This window comes from Myotis brandtii, unplaced genomic scaffold, assembly GCF_000412655.1.
Source record: "Myotis brandtii unplaced genomic scaffold, ASM41265v1 scaffold358, whole genome shotgun sequence".
In the NCBI taxonomy this organism is placed as follows: domain Eukaryota; kingdom Metazoa; phylum Chordata; class Mammalia; order Chiroptera; family Vespertilionidae; genus Myotis; species Myotis brandtii.
This window is the reverse complement of record NW_005363772.1, coordinates 2,033,153-2,053,019: the sequence shown is the minus strand read 5'-3', so window position 1 is coordinate 2,053,019 and position 19,867 is coordinate 2,033,153. Positions and strand designations below refer to the sequence as shown.

Here is a 19,867-nt window from a genome sequence, read left to right as displayed (position 1 = left end):
GCTTAATATTTAATGTCTAGAAACTCAGGGATAATTAAGTGTAAACACATTTTCAACACACGTACACATTTGGATTTTGGTTACCAAGGTGTGCTGATACGTAAAAATTAGTAGCAAATTAAGTTCTTGGAAAAAGCATTTGTGAAGCTTATGTAAGATTCTGTGCCTTTGCTTTTCATTTCCTTTTGTTAAAATCGGTGTTTCCATTTATAACATTGACAAAATATCTATGAAGAAGACATTAAAGAATTTTAAAGGTCTGATAAATACTCATTTGCCTATAGAGAAATGCGAGGTGTCCTTACTCTCTCTCAGTATTAATGTTTTCATTAGTGATACACCTTTCCTGTTATCTGTACACCTCAAACCATCATATATATTCACATTGTAATACTTGTTTTATATTTCAGGGTGTTGATGATGCCTTCTATACATTAGTTCGAGAAATTCGAAAACATAAAGAAAAGATGAGCAAAGATGGTAAAAAGAAGAAAAAGAAGTCAAAGACAAAGTGTATAATTATGTAAATACAATTTGTACTTTTTTCTTAAGGTATACTTAAGTGATAATTTTTGTACATTACACTAAATTATTAGCATTTGTTTAACTTTAGCATTACCTAACTTTTTTTTTCTGCTCCATTCAAACTATTAGCTTTTATCTTGAATGCTTATTTTAAAATGACAGTGGAAACTTTTCTCTTAAGTGCCAGTATTCCCTGAGTTTTGGTTTTTGAACTAGCAATGCCTGTGAAAAAGAAACTGAATACCTAAGATTTCTTTCTTGGGGTTTTTGGTGCATGCAGTTGATTACTTCCTATTTTTCTTACCAATTGTGAACTTCAGTGTGAAACAAATTAATGAAGCTTTTAAACCCTCCCAATTCTGTGTTTTAACTAGTCACCTACATGGATTAATTACTAATTATAACTTCAATTGAGATTTCATGATTGGTTTTGCCAGAACATTAAGGGAACACGAATTTCTGAGCTTCCTATAGAGTCATCTTGTAGCCATCATGTCCTGTAGTTTCAGTTGCCGTTACTTAATGTAAATGTACACTGTTCACAAAGGCTTTCTTCCTCTTTCACTGCTATTTGTCATAGTCATGTTCCCAAAAATAATATATTTTTTCTATAAAAGGGGAAAAAATGAAAAAAAGACAAGGCAATGGAAAATATTAAAAGGCTATTTACTTTCCACATTAGATAAACTCCTATAATACTCTTAATAGCTTTTCCTGTTAATGCAGACCCAGTATGTAATGAGGATTCTAGCAACCATTTGGGGGGTATATTTACATGCTACTAAATTTTTGTAATAATTTTAAAAAATTTTAACATGTATAAAAATTCTCGTAGGAATTAAATGTAGTCTCCCTGTGTCAGAGTGCTCTTTCCTACCATAACTTTCAATAAACCTTTTCTTGAACTTCAGTCTTTAAAAATAATTTTAATTCTGGTAGTGATATTAAAGATTATTTGAGTCAGTTAGAGTAGGTGTTAAAGAGACCAAGTTGAAGTCCAGGCCCTGTGTGAACCCCTGAGCTCCATTGTGAGTTTCACAGTATGGAGTGCATCCCTATGGTCTCCCCGTGTTGTCAAGCATTGGTTGGTCAAAAAATGGGGACTGGGAGAGATGTGGCTAGCTCAGCAAGATACGTTCTCACTATGTGGTGGTTCTGCTGACAGATCAGGAACATAACTTAAAAATAACAACAACAGAACTTAAATTATATGTATATATTTTAAATGAGGTTTTGGGGATGGGGCAAAACTTTAACTTTTTTAAATAATGAAGGGAAAAAGTTTCAAAGTCTCTAGTATTGTCTAGTTCTCTTAACATGCTAAAGTAACATTTCATAAACACTTTACAAGTCTGGTCCATTTTTGTTTAAAGAATAAGGTTTAAAAATAGATAAATTAACAAAATGATTCTTTCAATGCATTTAAAATGTTGCTTATTTTAAGATATTTAAAGTGAGATGGTACATTTAAAGCGAGAGGTGAAAATATCATTGGACTAGGAGGAAGGTGACTTAGATTTTGGTGTCTTTTACAACTTTGATTTTGGGCAGATCACTTATCATTTCTTCATGTTAAAATAACTCATCTCAAGGCCATAGCTAGCCTTACAATTATGTGATTTACATTCAGTTTACATAAAAATATACCTGTTTGTCAATCTCAGCATAATCTATAACTTTTTACCTGTGTTATTATCTTCAATACCAGTTTTAGGCAAAATTATGCAAGAGGTTCATTTTTGAATATCCTTTCTCCATATTCAAGACTTTTCCTCCCATATTAGTGTCATCTTGCCTGCCTACCCTTCTATATGGCCAATGACTTGATGCTTTTAATATATCTAATTCCCTCTAACCTCAAGATTTATTGCTGTTTTGGGTATCTCCTTGAAGGCTTCAGATCAAGTCACATCAGAATGCCTTACATCTTATTTGCTCAAGCTCAACATAATCTGACAGATACTACAGTGGGATTTGACCTAATGGCTAATTTTTGAGGTGGTTGTAGCAATTTAATCTTTAACCTTTGAATATCATGTTTGCTGACTGGTCCATTAGTGACTTTGTAGGAATTTTCATACCTGCTATGAGTAGACAGAACCCTATCCAATGGAAGAAGAATTTAATAAAGGTAGTGCTGAAAGAATTCCTTAGATAATCTGTAATTAGGACTGTGCTGAAAGAATTCCTTAGATAATTTATAATTAGGATTAACTCTGGTAACAGTGACACATTGCATTGTTTTAATAACTAAAATCTTACAGTGAAAAATACTTCAAAATTTAATTTATAAAGCTTTTTAGCGTGGTTCATTTTATTCAACATATTTGAGTGTCTTCTAAATACCAGGCACTACACAAGGCACCGAGGATATTATGGTAAAAGGGACATAATCTTTATGCTAAAGTAGTCTTTATATTCTAGAGTGGTTTGTAATATCTTTGTAAGGCGTTTGGCACATGACCCAGAAATAACCATGCATATTTTAGTTTTGTAGGGAAGGGAGTCGGTCTCTTAAAATTTCTTCCGTTTTTGGAATAATTATTTTGCTCTGATTCCAGTGTAACTGTTTAATCAAGCTACTTTATATAAATCATTTTTCATTGTTTTAAAGGAGTAAGCTTGATTATATATTTTTATTTGGCATAATTGTGTGACTCTATTGGGACAATTATAGTATACATTAAATTGTATGTAATAATATTAAAATCCCCAAGTGTGTAATATTCTGGTTGGTCTCTTTGTGTAAGTAATTAAAATAGACTTTAAAATTAATAATGAATTCTGAAATAGTTATGTTTATTTAAGGACGATTAAACATATGCCTGAACTAATGGACAGAAAAGGACATTTCTGTGTAAAAATCATTGTGATTTCTGGAATGGTTTGCTAAACTAAGGTTCATGGAATGTTATCTAGGTGGAGTGTTAAGACTTATATAGAACCTCCTCTTGTTTCTACCCAAGATAAAGAAATGGCCATGCTTCAAGAATAGCAGTGCATAATTGAGTGAGGGGATTTTTTAGGACTCTTGAATTTTTGATGTAGCTGGGAAATTTTTTTTAATGCAGTGGTAATTATCCTTTATTATCTAAATTTTGAATAAATTGACACAGGTTTGTTTTCATAGAGATTTTAAAAGAGGAAAGATGATCCTAGAAGTAACATAAATGTTATCTAATTATTACAGACTTAAAGATTAAGTTGAAGTTGAAAAAATGCTAAATTATAGTCTTAAGACATAAACATGTTTGTGGAAGAATGTATCAGAAGTATATAGTAAAATTTGAATGAATATTCCCAATTGGGAATTCTAGGCTCTATTTTAACTGAGTCACACTGCATAGGAATTTAGAACCTAACTTTTATAGGTTATCAAAACCTTTGCCACCATTGCACAATTTTGTCCTAATATATAAAGAAATCTTGTGAGGCATGTTAAGTTGCAGTTTGCATAAGTTCATCTCATTTGTATTCCAGTTTTTTCTTCTAGCCATTTTTCTACACATTGTTTTTGTAGGTAATAAAAGCTATCATTTACATTTGTCCAAAAGTAATACTTTCATGGTAATTATATATTGCTGATTTTTAAGAACCTATCAGTTACTATACAACTGAATTTAATAACTTCTCTGTTAATATTGGGTAGCATGAAATCTGCTTTGATAAATTGAACAGCATACAACTGGTAGCTGCAAATTCCTTCAGAAAATGAAATTATTTCTAAAGATATATTCTTAACCAGTTCTTAAAATATAGTGATAACTAGATTAATACTTATTTTAGTTTAATAGTTTTAAGTGCCTGTTTGGATGATGCTAGGTAATTTAGATGAATTTAGGGAAAACAAAATTATTACCTGCAGAAATGTCAGTTACAGCGATCGCCCCTCCCCGTAGAGTTAAATGGGTTATGTAATGTTTCATCCAAAAGTTTCCAGTTCCACTGTCTTGTGTTTTCATGTTGAAAATACTTTTGCATTTTTCCTTTGAGTGCCAATTTCTTACTAGTACTATTTCTTAATGTAACATGTTTACCTGGAATGTATTTTAACTATTTTTGTATAGTGTAAACTGAAACATGCACATTTTGTACATTGTGCTTTTCTTGTGGGACATACGCAGTGTGATCCAGTTGTTTTCCATCATTCGTTTGCGCTGACCTAGGAATGTTGGTCATATCAAACATTACATTTAAAAATGACCACTCTTTTAATTAAAATTAACTTTTAAATGTTTATAGGAGTATGTGCTGTGAAGTGATCTGAAACTTGTAATATTTTTGTCATGAACTGTACTGCTCCTAATTATTGTAATGTAATAAAAATAGTTATGATGGCTATGCTAGTGTGTATTTTTAAAAAATATATATATTTTTACTGATTTCAGAGGAAGGGAGAGGGAGATATAGAAACATCAATAATGAGAGAGAATCATTGATTAGCTGCCTCTTGCATGCCCCCTCCTGGGGATCAAGCCCGCAACCCGGGGATGTGCCCTTGACCAGAATCAAACCTGGGACCCTTCAGTCTTCAGGCTGACGATCTATCCACTGAACCAAACCAGCTAGGGCTAGTGTATTTCTTTCTTTTCTTTTTTTTTAAAATCAGTGCAGGAATTTTTCACAGAGAGGAAGGGAGAGAGATAGAGAGCTAGAAACATCGATGAGAGAGAAACATCAATCAGCTGCCTCCTGCACACCTCCTACTGGGGATGTGCCCGCAACCCAGGTACATGCCCTTGACCGGAATCGAACCTGGGACCTTTCAGTCCGCAGGCCGACGCTCTATCCACTGAGCCAAACCGGTTTCGGCGCTAGTGTATTTCTTAACAGAAATTTGAAACATTTGCCCAACAATTGATATGGAATTGGAATAGTTCATAAGTCACAGATACTATAGTGTTTTAGTAAATCTTTTTTTGCAGCTTATAAGTTAGAAATATTTATGAAAGGTGCTATGAACATTTTGTAAGGTGTGAGTGTTTGTTTAAGACCGTCTTAGTTTTTTTAAAATATATTTTTATTGATTTCAGAGAGGAAGGGAGAGAGATAGAAACATCAATGATGAGAGAATCATTGATTGGCTGCCTCCTGCACACCCCCTACTGGGGATCGAGCCCGCAACCTGGCCCTTGGCTGAAATCGAACCTGGAACCCTTCAGTCCGCAGGCTGACGCTCTATCCACTGAGCCCATTTTAGTTTTAATTCCATTGCCATGTTAACTCATAAGTAGATGCAAAACAGATCTACCTTTATGACAAAAAAATAACTTCATTACTTTTTATCAAAGAAGGTAATAGATACACAACAGGTGATTTATTTTAAGGCCCAAAGGAAGCTAGAAGCAAAATAATGGAGATATTGAATAGGTATGTATGTAATGCCAATCACTGGCAAGCTATTTCAAGTACAGAAGTAATCTTCATATGTATTATTTCTATAACTGCACTAAAATCATGACCAGGTGCTATTTGTTTTGTAGTGAACCTTGCTAATATACCAGATGGGGTAAAAAATAAGGTACTCCTTCAAAAATTAAAGACAATAAATGTAAAAAACATTATTTTGCCTAGTTTCATGTGAATTAAATGGCATTGTCAGTTAAATGGAGAAATGGGCTAAGGATAATTGGCAAAAATCTATTAAGTTACAATTGTTTTAAGTACATTATTTTTCATTTGAAATTAGGTACTCATTAATCTATAATTTGTAGTTGGCAACGTTATGTTAGTATAAAATTGTGCATTAAGGGTTGCTGATAAAACACAGTATAAATATAAGTTAACCCTGTTTTAGCTCAGTTAAGGCAGCTTAAGTATTTTTTATATGTCATGTACATGTTGCCATTTTAAGTTAGAATTATTTTTATATTTATACATAAACAGCTGGCACTGGTTTTAGTAAAATTATAGTAATGATCAGTTAGTGTCTTTGGTATCTGAATAATAGCGCTGTTTCATAGCTCTGTATTTCCTAAGGAAATACAAGGCTTCTAGCTCTTTCATTACAAATTCACCCCGTGCAATCAGTTCTCTGATCTTCTCTGGGTCCTTCACATCTTTGTTTTTAAGGAAAACATTCTTCAGACGCCTTTTAAAATAGTCTGCTCCTTTTGGATAGTCTCGTCCAAGGTACAGCAGCTTAAAAAGGAAAGATTATATATTTCTAAACAATCCATGTCAAGGAACAACATTTATAAAGTTGGCAACGTAATTACTTACATTTTTATAAAGATTCAGTACTTCTCCTCTTAAAGAATTGGCCATTTTCACTTATGGAAAATATCCACTTATATATAGCATACCTAAAGAAAAAGAAAGTTTGTGGTTTTTTTTGTTTGTTTGTTTGTTTTTTGCAAATAACTATTGTAGTAAAAATGAAGAAAAACAGATTTTACATGGTGGGAAAATGCTTTTTTTTTTTTTTTTACCCAATTATTATTTTGAGCATTTTTATGTTTCAGGCAATGGGATATACCTATGAACATTGGTCAGATAAAGTACCTGCTTTCACAGAACTAACATCTCCTGGGGGAGACATAAACAAACAAGATAATTATGAATTTTGACAAGTCCCATGAGGGAAATAGGATAATGAGAGAAAATGAATTGTCAAATATGTAGGTATACCTCCTTTTAATACCACAATAGAATGAATTAGAACTAGATTGGAATGCCAGCTTTATAATGTTGTATAGGTTACTTAACCTTTCTGAGCCTCAATTTCCTTATCATCAAAAGGAAGACTGTATTTTTTCTGCTCTCAAGGCAAGGCCAGATCTGTTTGGAGGACATTGAGAAGAGGCCTGGTCAAATGTAGAAGGGTGCTATCCTAAGAAAGGCTAAAAAGTAGGAGAAACTTGCTGTTTGAGTTGAGCAGGCTCACAATTAATGGTAGATGGGCAATAAGATTGGTAGTAAAGAGGCAAAATGAACAACTCATAAGGGGTTACATGAGCAGGCAACATCTAATGGGATAGATTATATCTCATGTATAATTTGTTAATGAACCAGGATATCCTAAACATAGACAATAATTCCCAATACTTGTTATAATTGTGGGGATTAAATAATAAAATTCCTAACATAAGTAGGCCCAAAGTAAATGTTAATGTCAGTTATTAACCTCCTCTAAAATTCTGTAATTCCAGTTTTCCCAATGACCTATGAAAATAGTCCCTCATTAACAATTTTTATTTTGAAACTAGAGGCCTGATGCATGAAATTCATGCAAGAGTAGACCTTCCTTCCCCCAGCTGCTGGCACCGGCTTCCCTCTGGCACCTGGGACCCAGGTGTCCCTTTGGCTGCCGGCAGGCACCTGGAACCTGGGCTTTGTCCAGAAGGACATCCGGTCTAATTAGCATATTACACTTTTATTATTATAGATGAGACCCAGTGCATGAATTCGTGCACGGGTGGGGTCCAGCTGGCCCAGCCCCAATTGGCGGATCCGGGCCGGGCCTGTCGGGAGGAGGAGATGGCGAGAGGTTGGCCAGCGGGCGCCGCCCCTGATGGGGGGGCCAATTGGGGGTGGGGTCAGCCATAGGGAAGGGCTGTGGGCAGTGGGCGGGCTGGCCCCACCCCTGATTGGTGTGTGTGGAGGGGTGATCAGGGGTGGAGCTGGCTGGGGGGAGGGGCTGTAGGCCTGCCTGATCACCCCTAACCACTCTGCCTGCTGGCCTGATCAACCCCAACAGCCCCCCCTTCCAAGGGGGTGGGGGTTGTCCCTCAGTCCGGCCTTCACCTTCTCCAATCTGGGACCGCTGGCTCCTAACCGCTCACCTGCCTGCCTCCCTGATCACCCCTAACCACTCTGCATGCCAGCTTGATCGCTCCCAACTGCCCACCCCTGCCGGCCTGCTTGCCCCCAACTGCTCCCCCTGCTGGCCTGCTTGCACCCAACTGCCCTCCCCTGCCAGCCTGATTGCCCCTAATCGCCTCTACCTCGGCCCCGCCATCATGGCATTGTCCGGAAGAATGTCCAGAAGGTCTCCGGGTCTAATTAGCATATTACTGTTTTATTAGTATAGATGATTTCAACCTTGCAGGAAAGTTGCAACACACTACAAATATTTTTTCCAGAACTATTTGAGAAGTTACTAACATGCTGTTCCATCAGCCTGAATACTTTGCATAGCCATCCAATAGAAATATAAGAGGCACTTAGGTAATTTTACATTTTTTAGTACATATTATAAATAAAATCATTTAATAACATTCTTTATATTTAAAATATTATTTCAATGTATTACACTAGCTATATTTTAAGGGCTTACAGGTACCCAGGACTTAGTTGCTACCACACTGGACAGCACAGCTTTAGAGTGTATTGTCCATGAATAAGGACATTTCCTACAGAACAATACAACGATCGGCATCAGGAAGTTAACACTGCTCTATTACTCCCATTTGATCAACAACCCCTTCATGTTCTGGCACTTGTCCTAAAGATGCCCTTATTGCACTAGGTGCCCAGTGCACAAATCTGTGCACCTTAAAAGGAACTGTGGGCCACAAGTCTGTGGTGGGCACAGGGGTGGGTTTTGGCCCATCCTCCGCGTCCCTGCCCAGCCCCTCCCACCACAGTCCCTGGTCCCCTGTCTGCTGGCAGCCCCGCTCCCACCACCACCGCTCTCATGCACCAGCTCCACTCGCACCTGCTGACGGTACAGAGTGACTTGGGTCGGTGCCAGCAGTTGGGGCGAGCGGTGGCTGCTGCTCTGATTGCCCCTCAGGAGCAGGGGGAGGTGGAGAAGCCCTCCGGGGCTATCGGGCTGGCAGCCGCTGCTCGCACCCGCTGCTCGCACCTGTTGACGGTGCTGAGTGATCGGGATCAGCACCAGGCACCGGCAGCAGGTGTGAGCGGCGGCTCCAGCACTAGCTGTGGGTGTGAGTGGGGCCGTTGCCAGCAGTGGGTGCGAGAGGCGGCTGCCGGCCCCGATCGCCTCTCAGGAACAGGAGGAGGTGAAGAAGCCGTGAGGGGTTATCGGGGCTGGCAGCTGCCACTCGCACCCGCTTATGGCTCTGAGCGATTAGGGCCAGCACTGGCGGTGCAAACGGTGGCTCTGGTGCTGGCAGCGGGTGCGAGTGGGGCCAGTGCCAGCAGTAGGTTGAGCACTGGGCAGGACCACAGCGCACAGGAGCAAAGAATTTTCAGTAACTACCAGAGGCTCGCCCCGATGACAGCGACCTGTGCCCTGCCTTGGTCTGGCGCCCCTGCTCACCTCCACCATCCCGCCACGGCCGACGCCCGCCATGTTCTGCGCTCAGCTGCCTGCTGCCGACGCCCGCCATGTTCTGTGCATGCCCCCTTGTGGTCAGCACACGTCATAGCGACCGCTTGTTTGGTTGTTCAGCTGTTTGGTCTATTTGCATATTAGGGTTTTATATATAGATAGATAACAAAAAGATCGAATCCAAGATTACACATTGCCCATGTATTTTGTAGAATGTGTCTCATTGTGATGTTACCTCATGGCTAGATTAAGGTTATGTAGTTTGGGCAAACATATTACAGACATGATGGTTTGTTCATTTTATTGTATCTTATCAGGTGGACACAGTTCCAATTTGTTTATTATGATTGATGTTAATTTTGATCACTAGATTAAGGTTTGGATTCTCTGTAAAGTTACTCCCCCTGGTTTGAAGTTAGTAAGCATTTTGTGAGAAGTACTTTGAGATTACATATAGATATTCCTGAAAAACCTTTCATGTTGCAAAAACATTAAAAATAACAGGGTTTTGGGGGAAAATAGGTTTGGGACAGACAACTCAAATCCTATGCAACTAAACAACTAATAAACAGAAACTGGTACTTGGAGAGTTAATTTGGATCACTTGAGTTTCTCTGAGCCTAGCTGGAGACTCGCAGAGATCTTTAAACTGCTAAAAATAATAGAGTTAGGGGCTGGAGACGAAGAAAGGATCAAAAGGGGCAGGAGGAAGTCTTTGGGGATGATGGATATTTATCATGATTGTGGTGATGATTTCATAAGTGTATGCATATGTTTGGTTTATCAAATTGTATTTATATTTTAAATAAATGTAGTTTATTCTATGTCAATTATACCTCACTAAAACTTTTTAAATGCTAAAAGTAGGGTTGGTAGAAACTGAGGTACACATGGAAGTAGAGAGCTATACAGCGGTCGCCAAGTGGTGGTCCGCGGACCAATGGTGGTCCGTGAGGTCTGAAAGGTTGGCGACCGCTGGTTTAAGGAAACCTTTGGACTTGACACTTAGTGGTCAGAGTAGGTGGTCCAGTCTGCCACCAATCAATAGTTGCATACAGTGGAGTATGCTTCTCTGGAGAAGGAGCCCTGAGTGTAAGCACCTGTTTAAAAATTTTAAAAAATATACCTGAATGACTCCTGCTGATAGTAGAGCAACTAAGTGAGGACTTTCATTTTATGCTGAAGTTCATAAATCACATAGGAACCAACATTACTTCCATGTTAAAACTTGTATAATCCCCTTTTTAGTAGTTCATGAACTAATTCACATAACAAGCATACAATGTAACAAAACAATTTATTTTCCTTTGAGTTCATTAATGTTAGTTTACTCTCAATTTCTGTTGTTTTCCTTCAAGTTGTTTCTCCCCCCACCCCCCCCGCTGCTTGCTTTTGCTGCATCACTTCTGAGCTTTCCTCCAAAGACTGGTAAATCTTTTCTGTCTATTAGAAGTAAAAGGCCCAAAAATGCATTTTAGAATATCTGCATACATGGTTGCAACTTACTTTGACCTTTACCTAGGAGGATTTGAGTGGGCCCTTTATTGGGGAACCACTGATGTCAATCTTAGATCTTTCCTCTTGGGCTGGTCAGATTCCCCAAAGAAATATCTTCCAATCTTCTGAGGATTTGCCTATTCAGTATTAACAGGGGCCTTGCATTCAGTATTATGTATGCCCAAATTAACTTAATTTCCTTTCACTGTAGTTCTCATGTACTTAGTATGCCTAAAGACACCCCAGTTCAGATTTTGTCCATAAATAAACCTCCAGTCTTCTATGGGAGTGAGAGGGCACAGTCACTTGGAGTTGTTTCTCACATAGCTTTCACTTAATCCTCTTTGCTTCATTTTTCATTTCCAATTCCAATGGCCCTGTTCCAGTGCCTTTTGAGAATGATGCAGTATAAATGGAGCTCTTCTGGTGTGCTAAGTAAGTCAGTCACCTGTTCTGCAGCTTCTAAGTCTTATTGTCATCTCCCCTCTAATTTTTCCAATTTATTATTATGGCCCTTTTAATGAAAATTTAGTGGAGTTTTGGAAGGGAGTGAAATTAGATGGGTGTATTTAACCTGCTATGTCAAAACCTAATTTCATTTTTAAAAATGTTTCTTGTTTGGCTGAGAAGCATTTTCCAATGTGGTTTAACCTTATTGGAGAATGACTCTTAAAACCATGTGCTTTTAAAATAATTCTAAATTCAATCTACATAGGTATAATTTCAAATTGCAAATGATAGCCTGTTTTATTCCTGGGAAAGAGCATAGTTTTATTTAATTCACAATCTGTAAATCTGTGAAAGCTTTTAGAGATACGGTTTAAATTGTCCTTTTTTAGCTGTTGTTCTTTTTATAAATTAATAAAAGATTTTCCCAGCAAAAAAAGTAGCTGATATGACTAAGGTAAATTTTCCCCATTCTTTGCTATGTTAATTTAAACAGATTAAGGCAGTTTATTATTGTACACTGGCATTCAAGCATTTACGTGTATTTTGGCCTTTGGGAAAAATAGGTCTCCTATTTTTAGGGTTTGCAATTGGTGAACAATTTAAGTGCAGCAGGGACCTGGGACTGCTCCTTAACCTTGCAACAAGTTATGGTGGTTTCTGTTCTTTGTAAAGAGCCAGATGAGTTAGGGATGAAAATAAGTCCCCCTTCATTCTGAGAATGCAGATGTGTGTAGTAGGCAAAGGCTGGGGGTAACAATCCCCGCTGACAGCTTTTCTAGTGACTGGGCTAAGAAGCTAAGACTTAATCATTAACTCCAGTCCTGGGTTAAGTAAGAATTGTCATTTTACTGGGGACTATGGCACTCAAAGCTGTTGTTAATCACTCTTCCCCATACAGTTCAGATGGCAATAAGAGCTGAAAGAAGCTGGCAAAGAAGGGCAATGCAATATTATTATTTATTGGGATCTGGTAGACTTGACTCAAATAGATGAAGCACATATCTCCAAAGTAGTTAAACCTAAAAAGGCTTCCCACAAAAACTGTATTCCAACACAACTGCCAGCACGGAAGCATATGTAATCAGAGAGGTCGGTGGCAAGAGATGTTGCTCCCAAAGGCTGGCATACAGCTTGGTCTCTAGTCCGACCTAGAAGCCAGATGATATAAGTGAGTTGAAAGGAGACGGTTATGTATGTTCAGAACGGGTAGGCATTACGCCTGTCTGAAGGGAAAGGAACACTTCCTTACTCTCAGGCAGCTTGCAAGAGAAGTACTGGAGGAGAACCAAGCTCACTGGTATAAGCTCTTACAGCGCGGTGACCCCTAGAACACAGTCCAGCTTGTCCTGTCACATCCATAGCAATTCCTGGGGGTGGGGGGGGGGCGGGTTGGTAAGAGTGAGAGTTTGAGCAAGTCCTCTCCTTGGAGGCCCACCATTTTAAGGTAATTTGGAATTATCACCTCCTTTCCCCAATCAGTCCTAGTTGAGTGGACTGAGGTTTTGTATCATAAAAAGTCATCTGGTTGAAAAACAATTTAAAACAAAAGCTTACTTCCATTCCAAACGGCTTCAGAAGTAGACGAAGTCAACATTTATATGTTTATCTTACTACCGGGAATTTGGAGGTGGATGTCAACCATTCCACAACCTGGATTTCTCTTACAAGGGGGATAGTAACACTCTAACCCACAAAGACTAGCTCAGTAAGTAATATTTATGAACACACTTAATCAATGACGTTGGGATAGAGCATTATAAAATTAGAATTCAGAGATGAGAAATGGTGTCAACAATTTTAAAGTATTTCATGCCATGTTATGCTAAAACAGGGTTTTGGGTCCTAAAATCATGGAGAATTCAGCTAGGGCTTTACAAGGCACTTAATTTCTTAAATCACTTAATTCTAGTTTTCTGTGGGTCTGAGTTGTCAGTGTCTCTTCATGTGGGGAGGAGTCACATCCTGAAGGTTGTGCTAGTGGTTATCACAATTTTTGACCTTGGGCGAATAACGTAATGGCCCTGGCTGGGCTTCAGCGACCTTCATCTGTAAGAAATAACTTCACCCAGGAATTGTTTCAGATCCTTCCCAGTTCTTGTTTACAGCGGCTCTTAGAAAAAAACGACATACACCTTGCACGGGAAATAAACAGAACCAGGTGCAGGGAGAAGAATCCGAAGGTCATGCATTTAAAAATAACCAAGCCACCTCTTATCTAAATGGCCGCACCCGGCTGGCCTAAGCTGTGGGGACCCGGGAAGCTGGGCAGCAGCCAGCCTGGGTAGCTGGGGTGGCCCCTGTCCTCCTGGAGGCCCTGACACACATTCGCCCAGCACGCTCCGGGGACAGAGGGAGAGGGGAGACCCGCAACGGCGGCGGCGCTCGGACACTTTCCCACGCCCGCAGCACCTCCTCGCCCGGAGCGTAACTTCCCCGCCTCCAGACCCCAGGTCCGCAAAGCACAAGGAAGCACCCGGGAGCTGCACTCACGCACTTTCCGGCGCGCCGCAGCCGTAAAGCTTCGCACCGCTTCCACTGTGCGTCTGTCACCCACGCAGCGTGGAGGGCGTGCGGGCGAGCTGTCACGGAGGGGGCGGGGCGCCGCCCGGAAGAACGCAGCGCGACTGCGCGGACCGTGCGGGCCGAAAGCGCTGTTTCCCTGGGGCGTCAGTGGGCGGGGCTTGTCGTCCTGACAACCCCAGAGCGTTTAGTCCGCACGCTCGGCTTCGCCTCTTGCAGACGCACCGCGGAGGTCGTGCTTCACTGAGCATGGTGAGCGGGAATGCGGGGGAACCAGGCGAAGGGGCGAGCACTGATTCTCCTTCCCCGGTGCTCAGTGATGAGAAGAACCCGACTTACGTTAGAGGGGAGCAGGTCGGCTTAAGAAAGAACCCCTAGCGCTGTTGGGGAACGGCCTCCTCTCCATCCGTGGTCTTCCCATCCGTAACTCGCGGACAGGTCAGAGGGGGCCCTAATCTCACACTGTTGCATGGTTTAAAACGTGGCCTCAGCCGAGTGAACATACTGATGTTTGACTCAAGGTGCGCAGCCTGCCCTGAATTTATTAGGATAAAGCTTCTCGTTGTTGTGTCTTTCCCTACACTCCTCAGCTGTCTTCTCCAAGAACAGAGGCCAACATATAGCAATGAGATAATATCTTTCCCCATTTTTCTTACATGTGATTTCCGTCTTCTATGACTGAAATCAGAGGAAGTGGGAATGTAATTAGTTAATTATTTAAAAACTATTGGAAAATATGAAGTTCATTCTTTGTACTTATGCCCTCTGAACTTTGGGCACTACTTGCTAACTGATGCTCTTACGATTTGCAGGGAGGTGAGGATATGTGTTTATCCCAAACCTGCTTCACATTAAAAGCACTAGTGAGAGATGACAATTTGCCCATCTTTAAAATATGGCTACTTGAGGGCAGGGGCAATGCTATTTATATAGTCTGCTGTATAGTACTTATTTCAAAATGAAAGTATGCTAACTGTTAATAGCAAATATAATAATAAAAGTGGAGCCCGTTTGCAAAAGTTATGTGAGAGCGAATTCTATTCCTCTTTATATCATCTCCAGCATTTTAGAGTGTCTTGTGTATAAATCATTAATAAATATGTGCAGTTTTCAAGAATGTATAATCTGCTTTGTGCCATTTTTAACATATATATTTTATACTGTGATAATCTTATGGCTTGAACCAGTAATTTGCCCTGTGTAAGTGTTCACATATGGAAAGTTTATAATCTTATAGTCATGTGATCTCCTACAAATTCCTTACCAGAAATCTAATGGACACATGGGCCTGATCAGGAAATTACTAATAGTGTAACCGAAAAATACTTCTAATTATTTATTGAAATACTTTGCTTTCCAAAATAATTTCCACATATTGCTGAATTCTGATTCTCTTTCTTATAAAAGCAATCATTTCACAGAAAGATTTTTCTATGAGATCATTCCTACACTTTCAAACTGGAATTAGTATCAACGCTCAATGACTTATTGTTCTTTGGAACCCTTTAAACTAGTTCCTTTCCGACTGGTACTCTGGTTAGTGATAGGGCATTTGATTAAACATGGATCATTGAATGATTGTATTAAGAAAGAGTGTAAAATTTACTTATAAAAGATGCTTCAGGGAGTGAACTATTTTTAGTTTTTCCTAGACTTGCTTCTAGTCTTGTCTGAATTCTTTTTAAAAAGACTTTTGAGGTAATTTTAGATGTACAAAAAAGTTGCAAAGATGGTACAGAGACTTCCCTTATATTCTTTACCCAGCTTCTCCTAATTTTAGCATGTTACATAATCAGGGCACTTTTGTTAAAAGTATTTGATTTTTCAAAAAATTTATCAATTCTTTTCTTTTTCCAAATTTTAGAGTACCAAAGCAAAGAAGGTAGGTAGAAATTTTCTCATCATAGTTTTATAATTACTGGGATTGTACATACAGAATATTAAAACATTTTTAGTTAGTTTTCTTATAGTTTATAGAATTTAGTAAGCTTACTTTGTAGACATTAATGCTGTTTAAATCATGAGGTTAATCCATTCATCACTTCACATAATTACCATTGTGTGTGTGTGTGTGTGTGTGTGTGTGTGTGTGGTAAGAACATTTAAGATCTACTGCCTTGGCAGCTTTCAAGTATACAATACAGTGTTATTAACTATAGTCACCACATTAGATCCCCAGAACTTATTCATTTCATAACTGAAATTTATACCCACTGACCAGCATCTGCCCATTTCCTCCATCCCTCCACCTCTGGCAATCACCAATTTACTCTCTGTTTCTATGAGTTTGGCTTTTTTAGATTTTACATCTAAGTGAGATCATACAGTTTCTCTGATTTAATTCACATAACATAATGCCCTCAAGGTTTATCCATATTAATGCAAATAGCAAGATTTTGTTCTTTTTTATGGCTGAATAATATTGTATTGTATATTTTCTTTTTCCTTATCTAGTCATCTGTGGATAGACACTTAGATGGTTTCATGTCTTGGGTATTTTGAATAATGTTGCAATGAACATGGGGATGCAGGTATCTCTTCAAGAAAGTGATTTCATTACATAAAGTTTACATTCTATCTGGGGATGGGAGGTGATGAAATAATATAAACCTATACAATAAAAGGCTAATATGCAAATCAACTGAATGGTGGAACGACTGGTTGCTATGCGCACTGACCACCACCAGGGGGCAGATGCTCAATGCAGGAGCTGCCCCCTGGTGGTCAGTGCACTCCCACAGAGAGAACACTACTCAGCCAGAAGCTGAGCTCATGGCTGGCGAGCGCAGCGGTGGTGGCAGGAGCCTCTCCCATCACCGAGGCAGCACTAAGGATGTCCAACTGATGGCTTAGGCCTACTCCCTGCAAGAGGCTCCTGGACTGCCAGAGGGAACAGGTCAGGCTGAGGGCCCCCACCCCACCCTGAGTGCATGAATTTCGTGCACCAGCCCTCTAGTTTTAAATGACTTGGAATATGCAGAAAACCAAGGAAGGTTGCAGTGAGAAATGTGTGGTAGAGGATAGTGCTGTTACATATAGGGTGATTAAGGAAGTAAAATTTGAGAAGAGACCTGTATGAAGTAAGAAAGTCAATAATTAGCTGGCATATGACTACTTTAGACTGAAGAAAACAGTTATTGCGAAGTTGGCAGTGACCTTGTGAGAATACCAGAGTGGTTAGAATAGAGTGAGAGAGGTAGAAAGTGAAAGATAAAATATGGGGTGTGGTGGAGGAGATAACAGGAGACAGTTCATGGCCAAGTAGACCAAGATGAAATGTTTGGGTTTTTATTCTTAGGGTAATGGATAGCCTGAGAAAGTTGTAAACTGAAGAGTGACATGATATGATTTACATTTTTTAAAGGGTCAGTGGAAAATTCACTCTAGGGAAGCAAGAGTACAAGTAGGAGGACGAGTTGGGAAGCTGTTGCAGCAGTCTAGATCCAAGTCTTCGCACCGAAATAAATCAAATTCTAGAAGTAAAGAGGACCCTCAGAGATACACAAAGGTTTTCTAGGGAGACAATGACACAGAGAACTTTATGGATATCAATTTCCAGATAATCAACTTCCATATTGATCTTTTCCTGGGGAAAATCTACAGTTTCAAAGTCCTGCCTTTTGCTATTACACTCTCCCCTTTCACAATTATCCTTTTGCTTTTCAAAACAAAGGCATATCTCTCAACCATTCTAATCTTACCCTCAGGCCTGGGCTATGAAACTAATGGATGATCCAAAACATTTATTCTGGCAAACCTTTCTTTAGTCATGGCACCAAGGACTTCTTGTTTTGTCTTGTAAGTGCTGAAATGTGGCATTAGAAGTTTTGAGATATTCTGTATTTCTTATATATTGTAGTATGGAGCGGTGGGACTGGTAATAATTTTTGTTTAGTGACATCACCCATGAGACTATTGTCAAACAATGATGCACAAGAAAACTATCACAATGTAATTCATTAATAAAACATCTAGACTCCAAAAATAACAATTTTTAAAAATAATTCTTTATTGTTGAAAGTATTACATATTCCCCTTTTCCCCCCAAAGTATTGCATTGACCCTCTCCATCCCCCCCTACACTCCCCTGCCCCAGGCCTTCAGCACCCTATTGTCTGTGTCCATGGGTTATGCATATATGCATACAAGGTCTCAAAAATAACAATTTTTTTTAATGAAAAAAGATTGAATATCAGTAAGTATGTAAATGAGCTTAATAGTTAAACGACCTTAAAGTCGTTTTTGAAACTTCATACAACTTGAATTAGTATTACTCGTTTCAAAAGCTAGGAAACTGTACAGGACTATAGAAAAGGTTAGAATATCAGGTGCACTGTTGAAAGATCCACCACTGCCTTTACATCAATATGTTGTTTTTTTCCCAAAAACCACTGCACTTCATAGAATACATGAAATAGCAGAAGACTTTAAGTGGATTGTAGGAGAAAATTGCCTTACAGATTGATGAATACATAGATGATTTCTGTCATTCCAGTTAATTTATAATTGCTCTTCCAGTGAAGAAAATATTAAGAAATGTTGATATTTGAATTATTTTTAGGAATACAACTTCTGAAGAGACTTTACAGAACTTGGTTTATTTTTATTAGAATTCATTTTATTTGAATAGACTGAGAATAGTAACGAAAAACCTTCAGGTATGGAACTGTACTTTAAATCCTATTTTAATTTAGGAATACAATATTCACAAACAAGCTTTGTTTGCCTAAAATTTTGTTGTGGAGCACGAGTGACAGAATGACCAGAATTCCAGACTGATTAAAATTTGGAGAGCCTTTATTGACTGGCCAATGTCCGCTCCTCCACTCGGGAAGCCCAAGAGAGAAGCGGCCACGACCATCTGCAGAGTCCAATATTTAAAGGGGACAACTACATTCGTGTTCAGGTTCCCATAGCAAGCAAAGCCAAGTTACAAAAGCTCATTGCGTAGTTTTAGCCAAGCTATTCATCATCCTCCTCTTATTCATTTCTGGGTAACTTAAAGGTCAGGACTATTCTTAATTTTGATCTGTCTATTCTTTGTAGGCCGTTGCTCAGGTGTGTGAGCTCAGTTCCTAGAAACTTTGCACAGGCTGTCAAGCAGCTGAGGTGGCTAGGAATTAAGCAGGCCTAAACATTTTTTCTACTCTGTAACAATTTGCGTCCTGTTTTCTGTGGGACATGCAATGTTGACCCTAAAATATAAATGATGTTAATTAAGTTCAGGTCATTAAAATTGCATCTTTTTAAAACAATGTGTAAGGAAATGGAATAAACTCATACCTGACCTCATAGTACAAACTGAGGTAGCTTGTCATGAAGATGCATATTGACGTGTTTATTTGTATTAAAATATGAACTCAGACTGTCTTCTGTCATTGTGATGTGGCCATTTGGTTTAATTGTGACATGACCAATTGGTTTAACTTTGAAAGCCAGACTTTGCAAATTAGGTAAATAGTAGACACTTTTTATTCTTTGAATGAGCAAAATCTGCAGCTTTAAAGTTTTGATCAACTTTTAAAGCAAGTGGTGAGATAAAATAATTTTATAAAAAATATTTTTATTTTTTCCATTTCCAGTAATGTTGGACTTAAAAGATTTTTTGGATCAACTTTTATGCTGAAAACAAATAGT

General features: G+C 38.9%; 3 protein-coding genes across 7 annotated transcripts in view; 2 read left to right on the top strand and 1 right to left on the bottom strand.

Annotated features, from left to right (window-relative positions):
* The window catches only part of KRAS (Kirsten rat sarcoma viral oncogene homolog), a 41,054-nt gene extending 36,188 nt beyond the window's left edge, over positions 1-4,866 (top strand). For both annotated transcript variants that reach the window (XM_014544256.1, XM_014544259.1), the window contains one exon: positions 411-4,866. In XM_014544256.1, the coding sequence (XP_014399742.1) occupies positions 411-527 (117 nt within the window). In that variant the 3' untranslated portion in view covers positions 528-4,866. The remainder of the gene's footprint in view (positions 1-410) is intronic.
* A 926-nt stretch (positions 4,867-5,792) lies between these two features.
* LYRM5 (LYR motif containing 5) lies at positions 5,793-14,322 on the bottom strand. Of its 2 annotated transcripts, none has more exons than XM_005871822.2 (3): positions 14,201-14,322; positions 6,748-6,830; positions 5,793-6,666 (listed from the first exon to the last, which is right to left on the bottom strand). In XM_005871822.2, the coding sequence occupies exons 2-3, from the start codon at positions 6,790-6,792 to the stop codon at positions 6,445-6,447; spliced, it is 267 nt and encodes an 88-aa protein (XP_005871884.1). In that variant the 5' UTR covers positions 6,793-6,830; positions 14,201-14,322; the 3' UTR covers positions 5,793-6,444. The 2 variants fall into 2 exon arrangements, with proteins under 2 accessions (XP_005871884.1, XP_014399740.1); XM_014544254.1 differs by having other exon boundaries at positions 14,205-14,322.
* A 72-nt stretch (positions 14,323-14,394) lies between these two features.
* Positions 14,395-19,867, top strand: part of CASC1 (cancer susceptibility candidate 1) — a 55,543-nt gene continuing 50,070 nt past the window's right edge. The window contains exons 1-2 of one of the 3 annotated variants that reach the window (XM_005871816.2): positions 14,395-14,482; positions 16,095-16,112. In XM_005871816.2, the coding sequence (XP_005871878.1) occupies positions 14,480-14,482; positions 16,095-16,112 (21 nt within the window). In that variant the 5' untranslated portion in view covers positions 14,395-14,479. The other 2 variants (XM_005871817.2, XM_005871818.2) reach the window with 2 other exon arrangements.